At 45.5% G+C, this 26,772-nt stretch overlaps 1 protein-coding gene across 1 annotated transcript in view; it reads left to right on the top strand.

Annotated features, from left to right (window-relative positions):
* The window catches only part of LOC115323501 (DENN domain-containing protein 5B), a 91,582-nt gene extending 65,649 nt beyond the window's left edge, over positions 1 to 25,933 (top strand). The window contains exons 23-31 of the mRNA XM_042293206.1: positions 1,286 to 1,431; positions 4,265 to 4,383; positions 10,783 to 10,880; positions 13,401 to 13,472; positions 16,505 to 16,587; positions 17,708 to 17,831; positions 18,339 to 18,507; positions 19,588 to 19,782; positions 23,996 to 25,933. Coding sequence (XP_042149140.1) covers positions 1,286 to 1,431; positions 4,265 to 4,383; positions 10,783 to 10,880; positions 13,401 to 13,472; positions 16,505 to 16,587; positions 17,708 to 17,831; positions 18,339 to 18,507; positions 19,588 to 19,771 — 995 coding nt within the window. The 3' untranslated portion in view covers positions 19,772 to 19,782; positions 23,996 to 25,933. The remainder of the gene's footprint in view (positions 1 to 1,285; positions 1,432 to 4,264; positions 4,384 to 10,782; positions 10,881 to 13,400; positions 13,473 to 16,504; positions 16,588 to 17,707; positions 17,832 to 18,338; positions 18,508 to 19,587; positions 19,783 to 23,995) is intronic.
* Positions 25,934 to 26,772: the final 839 nt, after the last annotated feature.

Raw genomic sequence — 26,772 nt, 5'->3', positions numbered from 1 at the left:
GTTTTCTTTTTTACAGCAGAGCTGTTAAGGGTTGGTTTCCCCAGGATCGTGTCCATCCTCAAATGACCTGATGACACAGAACTCTGGACAGCTACCGCCATTTATGAGCGACGGCAGCAACCGGCTTGCCAGTTGTCTGGTTGCTGTCGTCACTCATAGATGGCGTCAACCTTTCGAGCCTTTCCACTCTGGCTTGCCGACTTGTGGCCAGCCATTACTTCACTCCCATCATAGTACAGCTTTGCTGGTCTTCCTTCTGCACCAGAGTGGAAAGGCTGAAAGTTTTTTCTCATATTCTTTAAATTTTTATGCATTCGGGCAAAATGTGCCATGACGTATGTTGCGCCGAGCCTTTCTCCTTCTCCGGCATTCGCGAGACCTTGAGTATGGTGGGATGGTCGCAAGACCATACAAACTCAAAACTCCGCCGCCTCGGAGCATACCAAGGGGCTGGTTCACCTACTGTCGAGAGCGGCTATAACAAAGTCAAATCATTTCGCTATATCTGCTATTTCGTTATAACCAACTTCGGTTAACGAAGTGCAAAAGGGAATGGGAAATCGTGATCGCTTCACTGTAGCGCTATTTCGTTATAACTGACTTCGTTATAATTGGTCTCGACGGTATTTGTGTCCGACTGTGGCCGACTGCATTACAACAGCCTGTGATAGTTCCGGCATCACCTACCAGGCAGCGCCGGAACTGCGTGTAACTATACTCCGCGACAACTTTTCTTGGCAATGCAGTGGAAAATACAGGCCCGCGTCCCCTCTCCCATTTTGAGTGTACGCAGGCTCTCCTCCTCCCCCTTTTCCGGGGAGATGAGGAGAGCCTGCGCACACCCAAAATGGGAAAGAGGACGCGGGCCTGTACCCTCCACTGCATTGCCAAGAAAAGTTGTTGCGGAGTATAGTCCGAAGGCTTCACAGAATCAGGTCTAATGTACATATTGTTTATGAAAAGCAGTCGCTCGTATCATTTCTGGAATTATCTAGCTCGCAACGAAAAAACAATGCATACGAAAATGCGGGACGGAAGCGTTCCAGAGCTACCCAATAGATTGTGCCATTGCGTCTTCTCGACGGGAGCGGTCTCGAGCCACTGCACCGCACTGGTCACGGTCAAACGCAAGTGCGCAAACTGGCCGGCCGAGTTATAATGCGAGATGGGCAGGGCGCTACAGCGGCGACAAGGTTTCCCCCATTCTCCGAAGTGCGCTTTGTCCGCCGCAATTTGTGTTAACGGCATTGCTCCTCTTCCCTCTTCCCGTCGTTGCGGCCATCAGAGATGCCGTACCGGGTCGTGGTGTTCCCGAGCCGGAAGCTAAGCGCCTCCACGACGTCCGCCAACGCGTGGGTCAGCCTGTCAGGCACCATGGGCACCACGGGCGTCATCCCCGTGCCCAAGCAGTCCCTCGAGTTTGTCTGCCACGTGAGTCCCTTTCCGCTCGTCTCGCGAGATGTCTTCCCGCCGAGCTCGGCCATTCCACAACGGGTCAACTCTAAAGCGGAGTATGTAGAGAGCGAGTCGTCTGCTTCTTGCGCAGAGATTGCGGCGACATCAGAATGATGCCGAGCTCCGATTAGAAGGGTAGCGGGTAGTCCTTCAGGCAGCTAGCACTGAGGTTCACCGACTATTCCTTCACCGGAGCCAATCGGAGCTCGGCGTTCTGACGTCGGTGCAAACCTTGCGCAAGAAACAGACAAACTTTCGCTCTTAAGGCAAGACACTGGTTCTAAAATCGACTTTTTTGTTTATTAATGGATTATAATGAAAATTAGTGTGTATATGTGTTTTGGCTTCCTCTTTTCAAATATACAATTAGTTCTGCAATATCTCAACTACTTTTTGGGTTACGAAGAAAATAATGAAGCCTAATTAGGTCATTTCTTACGACTCATTAAGGAACTTTCTAATACGAATTTTTTTGCATAAGTGATATGGATTTGTAGCTAAAGACCTGTCATGCAAGATGACGCTATTTATATTTTTGTAAAGATAGATCATTGTATAAAACTAGTCTAATTAGGTCAAGTACACTATTTACAAAGCTTAACAAGGTCACATTATCACTAATAATAAAATTTCGGGCCCATACTGTCATACAAAAATAGCATCACCCTGCAGTTCACTTCTTTCTGAATTCAACGGTATAAAGTTTATAGAAATCCTCGAAGAATAATCTCATGAAAACAACCGTAAGGCTAGGCATGTAGACGAAAAATGCGAAGCTGAGAAAATTGCAGTGTAAGTTTTGACACTCATTGCATAAAATTGAGTAAGGGATCCCATGCAATAATGTTCAGCAATATGAAGCATAGCTCTATCTGAACAAATTGAGATGAAAAATTCTGCAATCCGTTCCCAAGAACCTTTAGAAATAATATAAAACTGAGAAATAATGTCTGCAATGTAAAATGAAGTTATAAAAAAATGAGTAGACTCTATAAGGGACAACGGGAGGAGGCACCAAGGCTTGCACGTTCCGAAAGCAGATTTTGTTTGGCCCTGAAAAGGGCCTTTGTTCGTGTAGTACTTGAAAGGGGAGCCCCCTCACAGCTGTACAGGACTGTAGTCCCCAGCTGTTCCAGTTTGGTGTTGCCTGGAGAACCTCTGCTTTGCATTGCTGCTGCTCTGGTGGGCAGTGTTGGCCTTACGCAGATTGTCCTTCTCCATGCTTTGAGAGCTTTCATGTCCACTACAATGAACTGTGTCCCAGCGTCGCGCGTCTGGGCTCCTGTGGTGACGCCGAGAAGGTCGAATTTGCGCTGGGTCGCCGACTTTTCCGATAGCGCACGCTTGCATTCGTCCGATCGTGCGACTCGTTGCGCCTGCTCGGCCGTGGAGTAGTATGCGGTGTCGACACGAACCGCACTCGCAAAGCTCGACAAACTGCCGCTGCTGCATGGAGTCGCAATGTCTCCGGCTGATGTTTCCGGAAGATCCAAGGCATCCGGCGGTGCCGATCGCGGTGGCGCACTTGTAGCAGACAGCTTCGGCTTCTTGTTCCACGGTCGCTTCCTCTTCCTTCCGAACGCTTGCCGCGTGCTCAATTTCAACCGAGCGTTGTCCGGCATCTCGAGAACTCGAAGCGAAACAAAACAAAACACGCGCGACTTTGTAGGAAAACGAACCAACAATATTCAACGCAAGCGCGCAAACAAGAACTAAAACGTGCGCTCGACCACGGAGGAAGCAAAGCAGACAGGCCTAAGAAGACGGGCGGAGACGGGCCCAGGAGCAGACGACGCACCTCTCGCCAGCGCGGGAACGGAAAGGAGGAAAGGAGAAAAAGAGCGGAGGGGCGCGTTTAGGCCAATAGCAGGGGCGCTAGGCGCCGCGCGTGCTCTGACGTACGGGCACTTTGCTAGCTGGCCAATGAGCGATCGCGATTGGGACTTTCGAAACCCGCGGAATGCGGACGTTTCCCGATGTTGTCGCGATAACGAATGGCATGGGGACGTGGGGAAAATAAGCGGCTTTCCAACAAGACCAAGATGGCCGCAATCCGACGAGCGATCGCGAAACGCGCGGGGCGCGAAGTTCCACTTGTTTTCATTGAACTTGCTGTGTTAGGGCTCTGCGGGGACATCGTAAATATCATTTTTTTCATGCTTAGACATTGAATTCGACATTGAAACTTTGCAGGCAGGTACCTTAGACTACAATTAATCCAAATATGTGAATTTTGAAACACGTGAAATTTCGCGTTTTTTGACCATTTTAAGACCCGCGTCTCCCCTTAATTTGGAAATACAGTGCCTGGAACGCATCTTCTACTGGTGTGTTTGGTGCCCTATCCCACCCGTGCTTCGAAAGTGGTTTCGAAGTGGCAACAGATGACGTCGTGGAAGCCGAAGTGTCATAATCCTGGCGGTGAGTGCTAGAGGTCCTGGCAAAAAGTAGGAGCAAAAGCGAGTGTCGCCGTCTTCACGGCGTCCCAACTCCCGACTGCCAAAGCTTCCGTTTACTGTCACGCCGGAGGGTAACCTGCAGCAGAAGAGCCATCTGCCACATTTACCATCACCGCTGCTTCGACGCCTCCACTTCTTGCCGGCAACAAGAGGACGCTTCTACGACGTCGTGAGGAGGATATCGAGGTACATCTTTTTAGGATGCGATAAACACACCAGTTGGAGACGCGTTGCAGGCACCATAATGGAACACATTTAGCCCTCTCGTATAAGTTCTGAACTGTGTGTGGACGGACGCTCTTGTCGTTCCCGTTCTTCGTTGAGATTTTGTTTTCCGGCCGCACCTGCAGCACAAGAACCTGGGCCTCCTGACCACCCTGAGGATAGGCCACGACAACACGGGGCTCTCGCCCAAGTGGATGATCGAGCACTGCCTCGTCAGGAATGACGTGACGGGGCACACCTACAAGTGAGTGGTGCCAGCGCGCCGCACAACTAGCATTGGTTTAAAGGCTCGCGTGCGGGCAGCACCTTCTGCCAAGCAGAAGAATGTTTTCCCTCCTCCTCACTCAAAAGGACTGGATCTGGCAGGTGCCCCCTGCAGAAGGGGGAAGGGGTGTCCTCTTTTCGGGAAGAGAAAACAAAAATCTAGGGGCAGTTTTCTCCTTTTTGCTCGTCTGTCTACCTTTAACGAGGCACTGACCTCCTAGAAAAGTTTTAATTAGGTTTCGTCGAAAAATAAAAATATTTATCATAATGGTTTTTGTCACAATGTGACAAAAACCATTAGGATAAATATTTTTTACTCAAAATCACCAAAAATGTAAATTATTTCACTTTCTTTTTTTTTTTTCCCCGGAAGTGGGGGAAGTTGCTTATTTTGTGACACGTGTCGCTCTCGGGCACTTAAATTAATTTTTTTGGGAGGAGTTCAGTTTCTCAGGGGCAATTCCGAAATATGCTTATATTTCGGGTCGTTGCGCCAAAATGGAAACATGCTCAGAATCGCTCCTAACTCAATATGTGTATGACATACATGTCCTGTTCAAGTACTTAAAGGGGCCCTGCAAGCACTTTTTTACTGGTTTTTTATTTGCACCAAACCTGAGCGCACTGACCGTAGTAACGTAATGTAACTTTTCTTTTCTCGAAATTCCCTTTATTTTAAAAGTTATAGGCAAATTAAAATTACAAAAACAAGCAAACAATAACCTCCCTCATGACGTCCTTGGTTGCTTGAGTGGCCGTGAACTAGAGGAGGGATAGTCAGCTCAGCGAGCGCTCACGGCTGCCGCACTGCGTGTCGATGACGCGAGAGGGCGCCACTAAAGCATGTTCTGGATAGGCTGTATAGAGCGGGCAGCCAGATCGGCTCTCATTGCATTTGCTGCGCGATTAAACACTAATTCGGCATGACACTTCATTGGCCACAAACGACAGCAAACACGGGGTAAAGACCAGTTCAGAATGGGAGCCACTTCACGCTGCCGTCCCGCGAAATGGCCAAAACGCAAGACAGAGCTACTCGCGGAAGGCCTTCGGAACGCTCGGAGCCGGTCGGATCCTCCAGTCCGTAAACGACCGCAGCGCCACCGCGTACATCCGGGATCTTTCCGTGTCGGTGCCTGATCCCACTATTCCTTTCTAGTATGCGCCGCCTTTTCCACCGGTTTGTGGCCGGTATGTCGACGGGTCATTTCTCGTTTCCATACTTTATAAACTGCATTTGTTTCTTTTCTGATATAAAATACTGAACAAAAACTACTTTTATAAATAATTGAAACGGTTCGGCGCCACTTATGTTTTGTATTTCAACCAAAAAGAAGCTTTTAGCGGCTCTGACCAGTAGTAAGCCCAGGACCAAAGACGTCACATTTCGCGCGCTTTCGGTACCGCGGGTCGCCCCCGTCTGTGGAGGTGGTTTCCGCGTCGCCCGGTGAAAATATGATGCACTGATGTTTAGTTACTCTCTCCGTGCCCGCTGGCTTGCCCGAACCCCAAGAGATGTGGAAACCGCAAAAAAGGTAGACGCTTAAATATGATTGCAGGGCCCCGGGACATGGCCTGGGAGGGTCAACCTTTGAACCGTTCCCTTAAATAGATTCAAACTTTCAGGATGCATTGAACCCAATTAGGATTGATGACATCTAAGATTTCAGTCTTGTAGGCCAATTCTACTACACGCAATGCTTAAAAAGCTCCAGAAAAAAGTGACTTCAGTAGGAAATGTATTTAAAAAATATAATAATTGCAATCCACAAAACATTTGTTTTAATGTGAAGTAGAATACCTATAGCACAAGTTAAGGTAAAAATTTATTGTAGAAAATGCAATTCTGGAGAAAAACAATAACACCCAAAAAGTGCAGAAGATTTTAACAAATTCTGTGTTTTAAAATATTCAGTTTTTGTCATGAAGAAGTTAGCTTTTTCAGAGTATGATTACCTTAACTTGTTCCTCAGGAAAATTCAGCCCATGACACCACTGAATGAATTCTTTCAACTTTCAAAATGTCAAATGATACATTTCCTCATACCACATTTCCTGCCAAAAAGTGGAACTGAGAAAAATGCATCTGAAGTTTCAACTTTAGGTTTCTTTATTTTCTATGAGCCCGAGGTAGGCGAAATTCACCTGGGGCATTGTTAGCACCTTCCTCTTTGAGACTTTGTTGTTCCCCTAGCAATAGCTACCAGTTTGTGTCATTTGCAGGCAAGCTAACTTGTGCAGCAGGCATTCCTTGAGAGATAAACTGGCTAGAACTAAGGCAAATCATACTAAAGAAGAGCAGCAAAGCAGGAATATGATCTGAAGTGATACTGTGAATGGGTGTTACTGAAGATGACAGAATATCACGTCGCCGGGCAGGACCAATCGTAAACCCTGTTTCGGGTCTCAACCAATAAGATTGCTCATACCAAATTTTCAGGATTTCTTCTGTTTGGATGTAAAGGGTTCTCTTGGGCATTGATACTTTTAAACTTTGAAAGCTTCTACGGGCGAAATCTAGAGTAAATGGCGTTTCCAATGAGGGTGAGATGTTCCGGCTATGTTAAACGAGTATGAAGCAGTACTAAACAAAAAAACACACAAAACTTGCTCCCAGCTGACGCGGAGGGCTGCCGACTTGTCGAAAATAATTTATTGTGAGATAAATCCTGCACGTTTATAAATGAAATTTTCTGAAACCATTCTTTGGAAGTTAATAAACATAAACATAATTTTTGAAAAAAATTTTTTCTGAAAATTTGGATATCCGAGGCCATGTCCCCCCTTAAAGGACACATGCAAAGGAAAAAAACATTTTTTTTAGACAGCTGAGATGGAAAAAGGATGTCATAAAACGATTTTACAACGAAGAAAAAAAATTTTTAGAGCTATATTTACGGCGCTATACAAATTTGTAGTTGGCGCTCGCGGGAGCCGCCGCTGGTCACGTGGTAGGCCCGCGCGCCGCCGCGCTGCGTCGCCGCCGCACGCTGAGCGTTCTGCGAACGCCGCTTCAACGCGTTTCTCCACGCCGCCGTCGCCGTCGCCGCACAAGTTCGTCTGCTTCGGGGCGCCGCCGCCGTCGTCTGGCCGGCGCACAGGTCTATCAAGTCTGCTTGCGCTTTTTTAGGAGTTTCCTTTGGGCTTTAAAAGATACTTATTCATCTTAGATTTTTGTTATACTTCAAACAAAGATGAATAAGTTACTTTTAGAGGCCATAGGAAGCTTCCGAAAGAACGCAAGCACCACGTGATACATAAAGACCAGTCACGTGATAAATACAGACCACTTTTCCGCGGTGCCCGCGGGCGCCAACTACAAATTTGTTTTGCGCCGTAAATATAGCTCTAAAAATTTTTTTCTTCGTTGTAAAATCGTTTTATGGCGTCCTTTTTCCATCTAAGCCGTTTAAAAAAAATGTTTTTTTCCTTTGCATGTGTCCTTTAACAAAAGAATGTTGGGGGGGAGTTCAGCGTTTTTTTAAAGTGTGGTTTGGATTATTGCCTAGTAATGCCAGCTCAACTTGATTGGACAATCAGTTAATCTAACATTTCGGCCCCGACATGGCTGACGTCCCCGTCGGTCCTCTTTCTTTTTTTTTTCTAAAGGGTGAATTCAGCCAAAACTTCTGTTTTGTTTCTTCTTTTTGCCCCTTATGACAACCACTGTGCAGACATTCATAGGCTTAAAGGTGCATTCAAGTAAATTCTGAGACTATCTATTTATGATGTTAACTCAATCTACGGGCTTTAAGCATCCCAAGAAACCCAAACTACACTCATGGGCAACCGATTTCCCTAATAAACATTTAATCAAAGATCATGACATGCCCCCTTTTCTATGCCTTGGAGCAGACATTAGGGGGTGCCGTCGGAGGCCGTTTTCAAACAATAATTGCTGTGCTACATCTCCTACACCTAAAGGTTTGACGTTTTTATCAAGATATAATTCACAATGCACCTAAAGACATAGGTCGGCATTTTAGAGCCCCTTCATTCACAATCACATCATGAACAAAATCACGTCTCCAAATTCATTCGCCTTCACGTCACAAGGTACTCCGACCTCCCAAAGTCACGGCCCTTCACATCATGGCGTTCAACTGCTCCAAGAACTCATCCCCATCACATCACCGCCACCTCTGAATTCACGAAGTCATTCACCATCACATCACCAATTCCTGAAGTCATTCACCCATCATCACGAATTCATCGGAATTCACCATCACATCATGAATTCATCCGAATTCACCATCACATCATGAATTCATCCGAATTCACCATCATTTCGCAACGTTATTCACCATCACGGTCAGCACGATTTCACTGGAATTCACCATCACATCATGAATTCCGCATAATTCACGAAGTCATTCAGGTTCATTCTGACTAAATTCGACTTCACGGCTGGCAGCCTTCAGGAGTTTGCAGTTCTTGTGGAATAGGACAGTGGCACCTTTTTGTGTCAGCCACTTGAAACCAGGACCCGACTTCGTCGGGAAAGTGGGGTGTTTCGAGTGCGCGAAACACAAACCAGATTGATAGAGCGCCAACCCAGCCAATGCTGCGCTGCGATCGTGTCACGTGAATGTGCTCCGTGCGCCCCCGCGCAGAACCGACAGGTCATGTGATATGGTCTCGGCGCCGGATTAGGTGCGCCTGCTCGTGACGTCGGCTTCGGCTTTGTCTCTTTTGAAACGATATATGGCTGCGCCGAGTAGGCAAAGCGGCACCTGGTGCTACTAGTGCCCGTGGACAGCGCGGCTGCGCCACGCACGACTCACGAGCGAAACGGCACAGCGAGAGCCTTCAGGGATTCCGGACCATATGCCCCGAGACACGGAAAGACAAGGTCGGCAAGGAGCTCAATTGATTCACGAGGAACCACTCAGAACAACGGCAAAATTAAATGTCAAGTGCCAAAGAAAACGACTAGCCCCCCCCCCCCCCCCCCTTCCTTTTGCCTCCATTGCCACTGCCACCGCACTTCCCTTATAAACAGCTGTTACTACAAAAGTGCTCGACAAAGGGCCATTGCGCTGAGGCGCGCACGGCTACGCAGCGAGACTGGTGCCCAAACTGCTAATGTCAAATGGGTTCCTGTGGTTTGCGGTGAATGATGAAAACAACCAGCAAGCAAGCAAGCATCTGCGTAACATGTTCTCCACCTATTCTGCATTCATAACCGTATTCACTATCACTTCGAGAATTAAGTTCACGGTATTACTTCCCATCACAAACTTATCCAAGTTCGCAAGCCACGCACATCACAAATTCATCGTGTTCATGAGCCATTCACCATCACGTCACGAATTCATGGAGTCATTCACATCACAATGAATTTTATTTACTTCACAAAGTCCTGCACAATCGCAACACATCATGAGTTCATTCAAATTCACGAAGTCATTCACCATCACATCACGACTTCATTCAACATCACATCACGAATTCATTCAAATTCACGAAGTCATTCACCATCACATCACGACTTCATTCAACATCACATCACGAATTCATTCAAATTCAGTCATTCACCATCACATCACGAGTTCATTCACCATCACATCACGAATTCATTCAAATTCACGAAGTCATTCACCATCACATCACGACTTCATTCGCCATCACATCACGAATTCATTCAAATTCACAAATTCATTCACCATCACATCACGAATTCATTCAAATTCACAAAGTCATTCACCATCACATCACGAATTCATTCAAATTCACAGTCATTCACCATCACATCATGATTTTTTTCAAATTCAAGAATTCATTCAGAGCCATTCAGATTCACACCGTGAATGTCAATGTGAATGAAGGTGATTGAGCGAGTTCATGAATGAATTTGCCGAGGTATGCCTAAAGAGAGCAATAATATAACTTTTGGAATCTCCATGCAATTAACTATTTTAACTATTTTCATTGGTCAAATTTTATGGAGGTGGTGGGGATCCGAGGATGCCCCCCTCCCCACCCCCCTTCCTTCCCCCCAAAAGAGAAAATAGTGCCCGTGCATTTCTGTTGCTGTGGGTCTACTGGGCGTCTTGCCATCTAGAACTGGTCAGTTTTATTGACTAAAGCCAAATAAACAGTATGGCATCAAAAACAAGCTTCTGCAAAAAGCACTCGAGTGCCCCGGTTGTAAGCTGCCGCAAGTGTGTAAACCAGCCTTGAGATGGAGTATGAGTATAACTTTTTATGCCTCATTCGCAGTATAGAGAAACACAACTTTGTAAGCAGTCTTATGTCGACTAAGAAAGGTAGTTCCTGATTCCTGAGGCGACAAAAAATGCTTTTGTGGGCCGGAGCAGCTCCTTTTAACACCCACTTGAAATTGGCACAATTGGAGTGGAACACGGTCGGTCTTCAGGTTCCCGTGTGGCCGGTGGCTCGGCAAGGGCATCGACGACGGGAGCACGGAGCGGCTTCTCGTGGCTGAGATGGTTCCTGCCGACGTCGACAACGAAGGTAGCATCCCTTCTCCCTGCCCCGATACTTCGTTCACCCCTAGGCTGATGGTGCAGTGAGAGTTACGCGATTGACGGACGTATCAAGTGCCTTCCTTTCTTCTTTTGCTCCCACTTTCTGCACACAGGTAGGGGTGGGAGTGTGATCATCAGGTGGTGAAAGATAAGGGTGTGAGTGGTCAATGTGCACGTAGTTTCTAGTGCTCTGTTAGCTTAAGGGCGAATGGAATAAAACTGACTTCTCTGCAATGTCGGGAAGGTTGATTCACTCCTGTGTTGGCTTGACTGTGTCACCATGAAGCGATAATTCCTTTTAATGCGATTGCATTATTTAGCTACTCATTGCAGATTTCTGTCTGTCTGGTGTCTGGCCTCCTAACGTGCAGTAGGTGTGTGCATCAGACCGTATCAGCTCACCGCTTGCTCCCCATTGCATTGTGCGTATGCGGAGTGGCAGTACTCTCTCCCTCGCATCCGGACCCTCTTTGAAGGACCTGATGACCTTGACGTCGTCCTAGACGTTCTTGAGGTCGTCCTTGAGATCACATTAGAGGTAGTCCTAGGCGTTGTCCTACAGGTCTCCCTAGATAGAGGTCATCCTTGAGGTCGCCCTAGAGGTCATTCTAGATGTCGTCTTTGATGTCATCCTAGAGGACAAAGTTAAAAACGTGTCTAGAACGACCTCAAGGATGATTTCTAGGGTGATATCAAGGACGATAAAGATTTAACTTGGTCCTAGAGGACAACTTTAAATTTAGCGAGGATACTCCCCGCCAAATTTAGGAAAAATTGACATCATGACTTATGCACCAATTCAGTTTCCACACTAAATTTGGCAGTGTGCAATGATAAATGCTATCACATTCATAGATGATCACCCCTGTGGTTTTTACAAATTTGCCTCGACCACCACTTTGCTACCCTGTATATTTCTTTCCTCTCCCAGTGCCACTTGTGCCACTTGTGGTTGGACTTCCACTGCTTCTTGCTAACTTTTCTTTAAATTTTCCAGCATTAATAGATATCCGCTTCACACAAAAAGAACCTGCCTTTGTAGTCCGCTCGTTTTTACGGAAGCTTTTACACAAAGCTGCAATTGGGGAAAGCAACCATTGAAAAGCTACTTATTTTGTTGCTACTAGGTAGTTGCTGGAAATTTGTTTTTGAAAAAACTAGGATTAGTTACATGAAAGAATGAAATGATGACTTATGGTGAACCAAAAAATATCACAGCTTGTCTGTGTTTGTTTATGTATTATTTATTTAATTTGAGTAAACTCAGGGCCACTAGCACATTACAGAGGGGAGGCCAACAAAACAAAATAAAATACAAATGATGTAAAACATGAGCAGTCAAGGTTAGTATCAACAAAGATGGTTGGTTATCGTGTTTTTGAATGAATCGGGTGATGATATGGACACTAAAGATGCGGAAGGTGGTTCCATTCGGAAGACGTTTTGGTTATGAAGGAGTCAATGTAGGCATTGGTACAACATTGATGAAATCATACTTTGCATTGATGGTCAAGGCGAGCTGAGATATGTGAGGGAGGAAGAAGAAACTTTTCGTTTTTAGAGTAGGGGTAGAGTAATACATTTTGTGAAAAAGGCACAGGCGAGAAATTGTGCGACGCAAAGACGGAAGAGACATAGATAAGTGAGTTTTCATAGACAAGACTTTTTGCGGTACGGTGATAATTACAAAAGATAAATCGTGTGCCACGACTTTGTATGGCCTCAATGTTTGATGTTAGATGATAGATATGTTAGTGACCGGGATCCCAGATTGCTGCAGCATAATAAAATTTTGAACGTACCAGTGTTTTAAATAAAAGTAATTTTAATGACACGGGGGCTATTGTACCAATTTACCGAAAAGAGATTTGTCGCTGTTCTCTGGTATGTACCAAGATGTACATGTCTTGCGTAAATTACAGTCAGACGAATTTCTGGCAGCGGGGGGTGGGTGATGACTCGGAATATTATGGTAATTTTACTATTTGCAGGTCAGGTCAGGTCAGGTTTTTACTATTTGCAAAACATTAGTTGCACAAATCAGTTGGGCAAGATGTCGGCATTTTAGAAAAAACATTGAGAGATTCAGTCTGACACGAGTGTGTGTGAGATGGGCACACTGAGACGGAGCATTTTCACATCTCTTTTTATGGGGGGAGGCTAGAGTGGTGGCAGTCACGAGTAATGTATGCCCTAAAATCATTCGCGCTTGGGCACAAAATTCTTGGATCCTACCTCAAGTGAATCCAGGAATAGCATAGGCAACCACATACAACAAAGCCAGCAAGAACGCCAATCTGTATTTTTGTCCTTTTGGTGATAGACACTTAGGAATGAGCTAAGAGCTTCCCATTCTATAAAGGGGCTGGGGAGTTAAACCGTACCTTTGTCTCGCAATATTTATTACCCACGAAACATTTCAAAACCATAATCTTGCACTAATTTTGTCTTGCAAGTAGGATTAAAGAAAATGTTAAAGAGGCTAAGATGGCATTGTCGTTTTCAGAGCTGATGGAGGCCTGCAGAACCCCTCCCCGGTGTCGGTCGCCAAGTGTGCCAAGGAGACCGAGCGAACCAAGTAAGTCCTTTATTAAGGCATCGTTCAGTCGACCTTCAAAGTCCTTGGGTGAAAACACGTCGTTCTAGATCAAAAACCTAAAATTAACGGCACTTTCTACATGTATTCCTTGGCTCCTTATTTCGGCGTTGGCTGTACTTGGCTTTTTGTACTGGGCGAGTGTTGTGCTGCCAAAAACGAATGGAGCGTTCACGCATTCATTGCAGGTGGCTTTGGCGCAGGGAGAGGGCGAGTACAGCAGTGATGCTCTTGCCCTTTTACGATAATAGTTGCAGTTGAGGTATGGTGCGTTCAGCCAGGGTTGGGCAGTATCGCGATACAAATGTATTGCGATAGTATTTCAGAAATACATTTTGTATCTGTATTTCTGTATCGCGATACAGTTTTTTCACTAGTATCTGTATTCCTGTATCGAAATACATTTAAAATGTTCCTTTGTATCGCGATACAATCAGGGTGAAATGTATTTCATCACATTTCTTGAAAAATACTCCCCCCCCCCCCCCCCCCCCCCCCCAAAAAAAAAAAAAGAATAAAAAAAATCTGAACGCGCTTTTTTTTTTACTTTTGAGGGCATCAGGGTTAAGGAGATGCTGGGGAATTGTTACCATGCTGAACAATTTTCTTCCCAATTCTTCAAAATATTTTTCTATGCATCCTCTTCTTTCTTCCAAGAAGTGTTGCATAGTCGGGGACTCAAACCAGGCGGCGTGTCAGGAGTGGAGTCAGAGCATCTTCTGCCGCAGGTCCTTAGAGGGATTTCTTGAGTCATTGTTTGTTGGCATCCAAAGCCCGCTGCTAACCGTCTCTCTTGCCTTAGCGTACACAGTACACCCAGCCGGCAAAGCTGAGTCACAGTCCGTTGCAGCACAGGCCTGGCGGTGGTTGACTTGAAATAGTATAGGATGACTCACGCAGTGAAGTTCAGCACATATTCGAATGCGTCTGCGGCTGCGCCCGTAATATTGCACGGCTCAATGGTACGTCATCGGCCGACGTGAAAGTGACCCGCTGCTTTGGTGATCCGAAACCCAGGAAGGAGGTCAGACGTGGCCACGCTGTGCCGATCCAGACTTCGTACACGGGCGACTCGTCTCGTGCGCGCCATTTCTTGGAGAGCTTGCACCTGTGCCAACAATATCAGGTCGCAATCCACGAGGTCTCTATTTGGTGTATGCAAGGCGGAACTTGAGGACTGCATTCCATGCGTCGGTGGTGGAGGGTCGGCAGGAAGGACCTTCACAGCCGGGATGCCACCGTATTGTTTTTTCAACCGTAACAGAAGATAAGACGTGCTCCAGGATGCTTCAGGTAGTTCACCATTCTTGAAAGTCTTGCACAATCTTCAACGAGGTAACCTTCAACGACGCGTATTGTTCTATCATACAACAGCGCGGTAAAGTTTCATGTTCAAGGCCACACCTACAGATAAAGAATGCCAGTTCATTCCACCGTGACGTCATGTGAAAAATGTTGGCAGGGCGTCCTTATCGGGCAGGGGCGTGGTGACGTTTTCATGGGATTTAGGAATACATAGAAGTTATTTAGAGGTCGAAGTATTTTCGCATCCCTCGTCAGACAGACAGGATGTCAGGAGAGGGACCGCGGTCAGTCCTTGATGGAACATTTTTTTGAGCCCATTGAAGACTCCTCGTCGTCTGAAATCACTACCTTCAAGGCAAATTGCCAAGCCTACGGGAAAGTAACTTCAGGATCACAAACTTCCACTTCCAACTTCAAGCTTAATCTCATTTGGCGTCTCAAACAAATCTGAAAAAATGTATTGCAGTATCAGTATTTCTTTATTTGTATTTCTGCCCTCCCTAAAATGTATTCCTGTATTTGTATTTCTAAATACTTTTTGCCTCCATTTAAAATGTATTTTCGATACGTATCGCAATATTCTTTTACAGATATATTTCAGTATCAGTATTTTAGCTCCTATTTTAATGTATCCCGGTATTTGTATTTCCAAATACATTTTCGAGTATTTCTGCCGAACCCTGCGTTCAGCCAATCGCGATTGCTCTGGGGGTCATGCGATTGTGCTCCTTGCCACCTGCACTTCCCCGCCTTCGGTCGCTCGTTCCGTCGGCGCTCTAAGCCTTTGTGCGCATTCGACAGCATGACTGCATGGGACGCATTCGACAGCAAGATCACGATGTGCGTGAACGTGAAGTGGCAGGTGGAAGAGAATGTTACGGAGCAAAGAATGGACATATCAGTGCAGCTAAGCAATTTGTGCAGCGCGTCCGTGAGAATATGTTTGGTGCTGGCCGTTCTGTGCTTGGTCGGTCGGGGTTTACGTGAGACACTGCACGACGCTACGTCACCGGAATTTTCAGTCATTCATGATGCAATATCCCTGAAATGTTGCACCAGGTGATGCTGTCGATTCACATCACGTCGCGGGATCGTCCGCGCAATTTTGGGGGTATTTACTTGGAATGTATTATACAGAAGACGATCGCACCTGCGATACGTGTACTTACGTTCTCGTCTTAGTACTTGGGTAATTTACAAAAGGTCTATTAAACATTCCTATGTTTCTCACTGGGTTCTAGTTTTTGCGGCGATTTTTCTTTCATACGTTGCTTTAATCTGATTGATGATCTGGGTAATATTAAAGTGAAATGCCACAATTTTATTTGCTGACTTTTTTAATGGAAGTAGAGCACCTCTGTTGTCCCCCGGTTCCTCTTCTCGGCAGCCGCAGCAAATCTTTTGCTCGTGATTATGGCTCATGAGCAGCCATTTCGGAATGCAGACAGCACTATTCGGTGCACCATTGCATGGCTGCAGTGGATGGAACGATGAGATCAATTCGTCGCACCAGTTTTCTAATGCCAGTAATGTGTGCCGCAGCAAATGGATACGCAGTGGCTGCCTTGTATAAAAGCGCATTTTGGAAAACTGAGTTAATTATGAGCAGTCTGCCCCTTACCACATTGTTAAGACCGCTGTCCGAGGCTCTAGATGCAGAAACATGGTTGCATTTCATGCGGTTCACACAACGAAACTCGGTTTTGCAGGGCTGACCGTCCCGGAGATTCAGCAACTGCTGGGGGATGCCGTCAACAACATAGTGAAGTACTTTTACAAGTCGGAGCGGGAGGTCAGTTTCTTTTTGCTGTGCCCCGTCTGCACGTGCGGCGCCCGCTGACAGCGGGAGGATGGCGGGCTTTTCGGAAGCATTAACTGGGCGGTGGCACAGTTTGAGTAAATGTTCACCGACGGGCCGAGTATGGCGGGGAGATCTTCCGGTTGTCTTATCTCTGGTGTGAGCTTTCCACCTTCGAGAACGGTTTGGCGTCTCTCAAGCCACGACGGAAGGCAAGGAGCGCGTTGGAGCGTCCAAGCGAGACACCCGGACGTTCTCATTTTGCCGTTGACTGTATATGACAGCAGGGTGAACTCTGTCAAGTATTTGGTACAAAAAAGCTTTTTCTCGTAAAATTGATCTTGCAAGTCTTTTCTTCTTTTTTTAAGTTTAGGATTTTTTAATTTACCGATGATCTGAAGCCCGTAAATGAAACAATATATCATTGTTGTGTCTCGCTGGTATGGACACCTCTGCTTTCCCCAAATATCTTCCATCGTCTGTAACATTATAGGGCTTCAAAGGTAAAGGTGGCTGTCAATGTTTATCTTCTCGCTTCGTGATTTGTATTTGAGCATCCTCATCGGCTAATGCCACCATCTCAATGACTGTAAAGCGGTAATAAGGCACACAACTTGCCATGCCCCACATTTCTAAAGCTGTCATGACTACAGTTTATCTATTCGACTCCCGAATGCTGGTTCACATACACGTTTGAGTGTGATCGAGTGTGTGGTGTTCTTTCGTAACCACTTACGACGTGCAAACGGTCTTGCGCACCGGCGCCGTCTGCTGGGTAATCCTGGAACACTTTCAATCCCCGTGTAACTGAAAGCTTTTTGGTATTTGCATAATCAAATCTACACACTTTTACGAGAAACGGTCGCGTATAACTCGTCGGAATTATCTGGAGCGCACGAGAAAAGAACGATGCATAAAATATGTGTAGATTGGAACTGTTTCCGGGCTACATAATAGATGGTGCCAGTGTACCCATATGTTCACTCGTCGTAAACGATGAAGAGTGAGCGCGGCGCACTCGTTCACACACGGACACAAATGTGCAAACCGTTCTTAATGTGGCCACGGCATCCGAGGCCAGTAACAAAACGTGCCCGCACGGCTTTCCTTGCAGCGGGGCAACCTGACGATCCTGCTGTGCGGAGAGCTGGGTCTCGTGTACTGTCTGGAGCAGGTCTTCCTGTATGGCTTCAAGGACACGCGCTTCTTCAGGCACATCTACCTCTGGGAGTACTTTGGTACGCTCCAACCCCAACGGTTCTATAGCGGTCCATCTTGACTCGAGAACTGATGTCCAGACGTGATGAGGTGGGGAAGAGGGACAATGCACGGTAACCATTCAGCCATGGACGCGCTTGCTTGGAGACATGCGTGGCAGTATTAACTGTCAAATAAAATTTTAGCATCAATTTTGTGTACTACTGTTTATGCACTGAAACTGAAGAGCTTGTGGCATCGTGAAACACTGGATGTTGTGCGACAATGTTTCATACTTTAAATGGGTCGCAGGGTAGCAGAGTTTGGGAAGCATCGCATTGGCTGGTTCGACAGCAGGTGTCGTTAGTGAGATGAATGCATGCGGGAGAGAAGGGTTATCTAATTCCCCCTCATCGACTTCTATTTCATGGCTTTTTTTTTTAAATGTGGCCGCTCCTTCAGTTGCGTGCAACAGGATAGGGAGACAAAGCGGCAGAAATGAAGCGGTTCAGAGGATGACTGTGCAGTTCCGCTCGTGCGTTGCGCAGTGAAGGTGAAGGAGTTCTTTGAGTCGGTGCTGCAAGACGGCCCAGAGGAGGACGAGCGCCCCAACGAGGTGTGGCGCGGCTACTGCCGCCTGGCCAACAAGGTGGACCGGGCGTCCCACACCATGGGCAAGGATGGCAAGTTCCAGCTCTTCATCTGCCTGGCCGCACGGTGAGACCGCCGCTCCCTCACGCTCAGAGCAAGAGCTGCCCACGGGTGTGCACTTCGTTCATCTCACACTTTTTTTTGCTTTGGGCAAAAGGTGCAGTGAAGAATGCTTGAAAGTAGGTCACTTACCATTTACCTTGTGGTACCCCTGATGTTACTGGAGGGAGGGTGGAAATCTTGTCATTAAAAGATACAGGCTGTCTTCTATTGGACAAACAAGAAGCTACCCAGTTAACTAATTGATATCTGGACAAAATAGCAGAAAGCATCAAGAGCAGTTCAGGGTAAGGTATGGGATCGAAAGCTTTTGATAAGGCAAGAAAAATTAAGTCTGTCTGGCTCCTATTATTGACTCTACTTGAGATCTCATAAACTGATTCACTAACTAAATGCTCGTTGATAGAGATCTTCTAAAACCATGTCGAGATGGGATAAGAATATTATGATCATCAAAATAGTTTATCATATGGTGAAAAGGTTTATATGTTCTAGCTGTCTTGTGACAGCAGGCTGTAGCGGCCGGCCGTAACAAAAAAAAAAAAAAAAAAAAACGGAAAAAAGTGTTATGCTTGTAAAGAACCATATAGAAAGACTTCAGTCTTTTGGCAGGAATGAAACTCATCACCTCGAGATTGTAAACTCAGTGCTTTGCCAACTGAGCTGTCCAAGGTGGGTCGGCAGTCGGAGCACGCAAAAACCCAGTCATTTGCACGCGAGGGTGCGGTAACACACTTTGTGGCCTTTTCTGTCATGCTGTGCCATTTCACGGCATGTGTCAAAAATCAGTGCGAATCTTCGGTAGGCGATGCCGTTCAGAGGCCCTTCTCTTCTTCCCTGGAAGGCCTATCACATGTTCTGTGCTTACCAGTCTTTGTAAGCATGAGCAAGCTTGTATAATTTTTTTCTTACTCGTGCTAAGATAAACGCTATAAAACATACGAGCTGCAGCTTGTTTCGACGTTATAAACATTTTCTGTACAAGGGTAAAGGATTTCCTAGTACTCGTGCATTCTTTTCTTTTTTTTTGAACCGTCGTGTCCTGAGATGTTTGTTCTTTGTGGGTGTGTCTCCCCTGGCCCCCAGGGAGCACCTGCTGCACCAGCTGCTGTTCGAGCTGGCAGCGTGCCCTGTGACGGCGAGCATGTACGAGGAGCGGTCGTTCCTGCGGGAGCCCGGCCTGGTTATGTTCCTCGTCCAGATCCTCGAGGCCCTAGCAGAGTTTGACATCGCCCTCGAGGCCTCCATAACCAGGGGTGTCGACAACTGAGCGGGTAGCAGGTGAGCCGGGCAGGTCTTAACCCTTTGACAGTCGTGTTTTAAAGCAGAAGCTTTATAAGGCCATCCAACCTCAAAAGCCCCGTAAACCTGAATAGTAAAGGTCAGTCAGTCCATATCTGCCAAACAGCCTTGAAAAAAAAAATGGCAACCGGTGCCGTGGATTAAACCCCAGTCACCGGCATGGAAGGCGAGTGCGCTGCTGACCGAGATACAAGCATGCAGGAATGGGAGGAGCAGAAGCAGGTGGTGTGAGAAAGAGCGCAAAGCAAAAGGGCAAGAAAGAGAGGATCAGAAACAGATGGTGTCGGAAGGATGAGCGAAACAAGGAGGAGTGTAAAGGGCAGGAATTGTGCTTCCCCTCTCTTGGTGATCCAGAAAATTTAGCACAAAAGCTTTGTGGTGGTGGTGCTAAAGGGAAGCATGTGCAGCGTCACAAAGAGACAATGGTGTGACATTACCTGTTTCCATACAAAACCCTGTCTTAGGCACACATGAACTAAGAGCACCACCTAACCCAGGCACTGAAAGACTAAGGATCATCCTGCCCTACCCAAATTGAGAGCAGCACCCACTTTATAAGGCTACCGCATTTAAACGTGTTTGGCAGAATGACCAAACATACACCCAACACCCAATTTTTCTTGCTTTCCCAAAAGATGATTTCCAGTGGTTGGATTTTGTTTCCAAATAAAATGCTAAAAAAAAAAAAATCGATACACTTTTTTTTTTATACTGGCAGGAGCATTTATTGTGGTTGCAAGCTATTCAGATTGAGAAGCATTGAATGTAAATATTAGAGGTTTCATTTTGGCGCATCCAATTTTGCAACATTCCGGCAATTTCAAATTCCGAACCTGAGGTAAGTACTTTACAAAGTTGCTCCTTCGGAAGGTAAGCTGTCGTCCTCTGAATTCAATCCTAAGAGGCATCAGAAGTTTGAATCAGAAGAGCTGGCGTTTCAATAGCCAGAAGTGCACGTATCATATGCGCGGAGCATCTAATTTCATTAATATGAAAAACCCCAGCAAAGCAAAACACTGTGAATGTAATGTATGTAGGTTGCCAAAGACATTAGAAGTATGGTAGGCTCTCAATAATTCAAACTCGGATATCTCATACTTGTGGTTAATTCGAACAAATTTCAAAATTTTGGTTGTCCCGCTATGTTTTCAACGAATTGATGTATTTATAAGCCTCTTAGTTCGAACGGTGTTTTCGTGTAATTCATACTTTGTGTTCTCGCGGCCTTGTTGAGCATGCCTCTTACCGAGCATTGGTGTGCTACGCAAAAGCAAACGCCCGCGGAACTCGCTTCCGCGGGCGTTGCTTCTTTGCAGTGCACCGGTGCTCGGCAAGAAGTGCGCTCAATGGGGCTAATAAACAACTTTGTGTTAGATGAACATTTGCTGGATGAACAAAATTAATTTCGTTTTAAGGTTTCCTGTGCTGTCTAAACAGTCCATGATAGGCAACATTTTTTAGGGATAAATAAACATATCTCGTACATTTCAGCAGTGTTTTGGTGTACCTGTTTATGATTAGTAAGTCTGTGTAGAGAAGATCGTCAGATATCTGCTTTGTATGTGTGGTCATCCATATAATAAATCATAATTTTATCTCGTGTCATATTTAGGTGAATTTTCGATAATCCAAACTCGCAATAATTCAAACAAATTTGTGGCTTCCTGGAGTTTGAATTAACGAGAGTCTACCATAGCGACACACCCCGTGGCACGTGTGGCTTTTTGCGTTTAGGCAAGCACTTTGAAATGTGTGATCGCTGCGTACATGTACGGCGACGACCATGAAAGGGTTAAAGGCAGGCCACGATCCTTCTTAAAGACACTGTGCAACGATATTAGTACAGTGCCCATGCATCGAAAGCGTTCCCGAAATGGCAACAAATGACGTCGCACAAGCTGGCGTGTAATGCCGTTGGATGTCGCAATTCTGGCGGCTGGCGCCAAAAGTCTCGGCAAAAAATATGAGCGAACGCGAGTGTCATCGTCGTCACGGAGCTCCAACTTCTGGCCACTGTGGGTCCCGCGGATTGCCATGTTAGAGAATGACCTGCTACAGAACAGGCCACATCGGCAGCTGTGACATCGCCAAGATTGTGGTCGGCGACAACGCGACACTTCTATGACGTTGTCGGGCAGAAATTAAGGGGTCACTTTTTAGGACGCAGTATGCACACCAGTCGGAGACCCGTTGCGGGCACCACCATAATAGTGGCTCGGAACGTTTCTCACTTTATGTGAGCTTGCTGGCACTGGCATTACCCAAGCACGCTCGCTTGCAACGCCACCGATCGTGAGGGTTCCTTGGCGCTGTGTAATTTTAAAGGGGCACTGACACCCCAAAGGTTGTATTTTTTTTTATTGTCTAAAACGATGCACATTGTAGTCATAGACGCACAAAATAAAATTTTCTTACGCGTGCACATACCTTTTTAGTTTTGGCGTTTTCCTCTCCCGGTTTTCGCCTCCTCGCTTTTTGTGATCGTGACATCAAGAATCATGATATTTAAAAGCTTTATAGGTGACATTTTTTTTACATTCAGTAACGGCAATCATAAAACATGTTTTTTAACGGAATTGCAAACGCACTACGGCCCTTCTTTTTGAAATACCAAAAATCGGAGTCCGTTGTGATGTCGCCTTCTGGATTTTTATTCTCCCTCTGAAAACATGGCGGCGCTTGACGCATGTAGCAGAGGGTGATCGGTGAGTGGGGGAATGGGACAAAGTGGTCTTTTTTAGGCGCCCGATCGACCTCTCAGACATCGGAAAGGAAATCGTCAGATGGTCAAAACAACTAACTGGGTTTGGTGTCTGTGTATCGTAGTTTCAGTTGTGACACCGCCGGGGCACCGTCTTCTGCTCGAAGCGATAGGCAGCACGGCACTCACGCAGGCAGGAGACTGGTTTCCCGGTATGGTGGTTCCTGCGACGCCGGCGCCCTTCTCCCGCTCTCACCTCCTCACTTTGGCTCGCGGAGAAACGTTTTGAAGCGGAGGTGCGAAAGAAACTCGACTCTCAGGACCTCTCAAAATTTGGATTTTGTTTCTTTACTTCACAAATACTAAATTCCCAAGTTGCGAATTTCGAGGGTAATGTCCAGGCATCGTTTTCAATCCTTTCAAACGATAAAAAAAAAATGTCTTTGATGTGCCAGTGCCTTTTTAAGGATAAAGGCAAACTTTTTCTATTAGACTCTTTCGCAAAGCTCGATGTTTGTAGCACACAGGGTTGCAGTGTTGACAAATTCATATCCGGATTGCCCCGTGGCAACGATGTTCGAATGCAGCTCATAGATTGGACACGAGCACTGCACGAGCGCCCAATTCCCAACTCGTGACGATCAATGCTTCAACGAGTGTTAGGGTAGTAGCTCATGTCTAGTCGCTGCGATGACGGGAATGACCGAACCCTCACAAGGTCCGGAGCTCGACGCATGCCCTGCACTTTGCCAATCCCAATGGGTGGCTACAATGAACGTTGGCGACATATCGTCGCCACCAGAACGCATGACCACTTGTTCTGGCTGCAAGTTGAGAAGGTGAATGCTGCTCTTTTTCATGTAATTTTTTCTATGGCTGCCATTGCAAGGAGAGAAAGACTAAGCTATGTTTCGTAGGTTATGAATGTCGAGGAATAAATCCGATTTACTGGCAATCCAAAAATTTTTGCACCACCCCCTGAAGGCCGGAACAGGGAGCAGAAGTCCCGTTCTTAAGGCTGCCCTTGGCTTGAACTGTTTCTTAAAGGGAGGTTCAGCAAAATTCTGATTGTCTCCGATTTTCTTCAAAATTAGTTTGACGCAACGGTAGACACGGTAACATTAGATAATGCGACAAAACTTCTTTGATGTGTTGTGTATATTTGCTGGTGTGATATTTGTAGCCAGACATTTCTTTGTAGCTTGGAAGACATGGTGAATGTGGTCGTGCTAGGCAAATGCTTTTGATACTGAAGTGTTGAAACTACAGGAGGGTAGTGTACTGTTCTCCACCCCAGTTTAACACCTACTGCAGTGAACAGGGTGTCATTTTTATTGTTATCCAAACTAAAGAATTGGAATGACTCATCAAGTTGAAAATTGAGATGCCGAATTTCGGAAGCTCTCACGCATGTAGTAAAGTATAGGAAACCGTAGCATTTGGAGGTAATTGGTAAACTTAGTTTGTTCTTTTACGCGTTTGGTTTTTCAGGCTTCTTCTTGACCAAGACTCAAGATTAGATTCATGTCAGCACAAAATGGAGGTGTCATCACAGTGCAGCCAACGAAACGGCTAACAGCAGGCAAGTGGTGAACGGTGCTCCAATTAGCTCTAACTACAAGCTCCAAAGACACCGCCATCTCAGAAGCATCTTCCATCATCCGCAACGAGCCTGTTAGTCGTGGCGGCGTTCCTATGTCATAGACACGGACAGCACTGCACATGTGAGCATTTCGTCATCCCAGAAAGTGGACATTCTTTCATGAAGGACTTGCACTCGGCCGTGTGTCTATGTACGTTCGTACAAGTAAGCGCAGTTCGTGGAGCACGAGCCACGAATCTCCGGAGGCCTTTATGAAGCCTCGCCGTGATAGCTCGTAACCACAAACATGTGCCTGTCTGTAAAATAAGGTGCGATCCCGTTTTTGTAAACTGACAAGACGCCATCCATAACCGGGTCCGTTGGAAGTGTGTTTGCTTTTCTTGGCAAGCATGTGCCGTCAGTCATGTGTCTCAAAGTGCCATCGCAATTTTTTCATGGTTTGTTTTTGCCTGTCGAGTCAGTTTTTTTCGCGGCTTGTTAGGATTTCCAGGGTTTTTCGAGCGAGTCCTCTGAGCGATATTTTAAGGTCCGTGTTTTAATGCGTGTGTTTTTAGGAAGCTTGTCTAAGTGTCGTTAGTTCAAAGACGCCCGTGGGTTCCAAATTTGTGACATTCTAGGGATCCCAAAAGGGCCGTGTCACATTACTAAACATTGCACAGATGTGTGCACACCTGAATGCGACATGTTTTGCTGCAATATTACTTGCATTTCGGATTGTTTTGCCATGTAAAGTTGCTGTTAAAGTTTTGTGGTACTGTTTAATTGATGTATTTGCAATGCATTAATGTTCATCTTGGGGATATGATCTGAGCTTTGCTTGATTGGAGAGAATCTTTGTAAATGACTCAGTCACTGCTGATGAAGTTGAGGTGTATATTTTCAGGTGTATGTTTGGGATCCTTTTTTGACCCAGGAAGTTTTTAATTCTTTCCGTTCATTGCTTTATGTACAGGAGTTGTTTGGATCCATAATATCAAGACATTGCAGTTGCTGTTTAGTAGTCAGACAGTTTGGCATCATTACCCATTGCTCTAGTTATTGCTCAATTTTCATTTCCATACAAGTTTCACTAGTGTGAAGTGTTCAGCAACTCAACTGTCACTTGATTGGCCATAGTACTTAATTTAAATGGCTTTACTGCTGTATTATGTTGCTAAACAAGCTTAATGTTTGCAAATGTAAATGCTTAAGTTGTGTATTTAGCTTTCATTTAGTTCATTTTGTAAGCAGTCAAGGAAAGAGCTCAGTCTTTGTTGAAAGTGGTCTAGATCTGAGACTTTATAAATGTTTAAACATTATTTGCATGTGCATGACATTATTTTGAGTGCTTGGATATTTTATTTTAGCGACAAAACGATGTTCTGAGAATATGATCGATGACTTGATATCTGATAATTGCTTATCTTTTTTTAATCCGATGCATTTTTCCAGTGGGGCTTCCTAGCTTGAAGGAGTTATTGGGACATTTTTCTTTACAAAGATTTGCTGGTCAATTTTGAACCCAAAAAACATTTACGGACTGTTTGGTGCGGGCAGTATTCTCATAATGTGTGACCTTGAGTTTAAGCTTGTTCTCTTTCCTTCGTCATTTTTGACTCTAGATGAGTTTGCTCAAGGAACAGCATTTTTGCCGCTACATAGTCGATAAAGCTATATCTATATAGAATGCATAGTGGGCGCACATTACCATGCTAGTCTTAAGGTCCACACCGCTAAAAGCAATGCCATGATGGTAGCTGGCAAGACAACTTCCTGCATAAGTTTATGTTTGTTGTATTCTGAAACAGATGTAAATACAGACTATTTCTTAAAATGAAGGCCACTCCTTATGTCGGTTGATGCAACCCTGAAGTTTTATTTTTCTCGCTTTGCAATGTGTTTACACGTTTTTAGTGCTTGCATATTTACTGGATACTTAACAGCTGATGTGCACTCTGTGTGCCCTTTCCACGTCAGCCCTTAGTCCTTGCGAGGAGGAAGCTGGGACCTTCTGACTTGCTGAAGATCTCAAGGCTCTTCTAGGATGCATGCCAGCTTTTAAGTTACTTTCAGCTCAGAATTGCTTGTTTGACTTCCTATGCCAGTCATGGTCAGGAAGCAGGGGGGAGAATAAAAATCTACATTTTAAATCATGATTGAGATAGTGATGTAGATGAGAAATCAGACTGCGTTTACTATGATAATTTAAATCAAATCTTTTCCACAAAAACAATCCCAAAAGTCTTTTTTTTTATTTACCTTTCTTTTATCATTTTATGTGGCTTTGTTTTGTATTTAAATCAACGAATCATCAAGCTAGAAATCTTTATATGGGGCTGAACACGAGCACAAAACAATTGTCTTCTGAAAAAATTGAAACAATAACCCATTCGCTACCGCGCGCGCTTCACGCGCTGCCGGGCTATTCGTATTGCACATATTTCCCCTAAGACGGAACCACATCAGGCGTGACTGTTTTGCTTCTATAATGAGCTTTTACAGTAAAACTCGGTGCAGAAAACAAGGAAACATGTTTATTTACATGCTTAAGTGGTTCGTTCAAGTCCTTAAATCAATAGGCCCTCACAGATTCTTCCTCGTATGAAAGGTTTAGAAGCACTGCAGCCTCGGTCGCTTAGGCGTCACACAACCAGTGCGCTCTTGTCGTTATTCATACTCAAAACTG

This window comes from Ixodes scapularis, unplaced genomic scaffold, assembly GCF_016920785.2.
Source record: "Ixodes scapularis isolate PalLabHiFi unplaced genomic scaffold, ASM1692078v2 PGA_scaffold4__175_contigs__length_147842914, whole genome shotgun sequence".
NCBI classification, from domain to species: domain Eukaryota; kingdom Metazoa; phylum Arthropoda; class Arachnida; order Ixodida; family Ixodidae; genus Ixodes; species Ixodes scapularis.
Note: the sequence above shows the minus strand (reverse complement) of the source record. Positions and strands in the feature narration are given on the sequence as shown.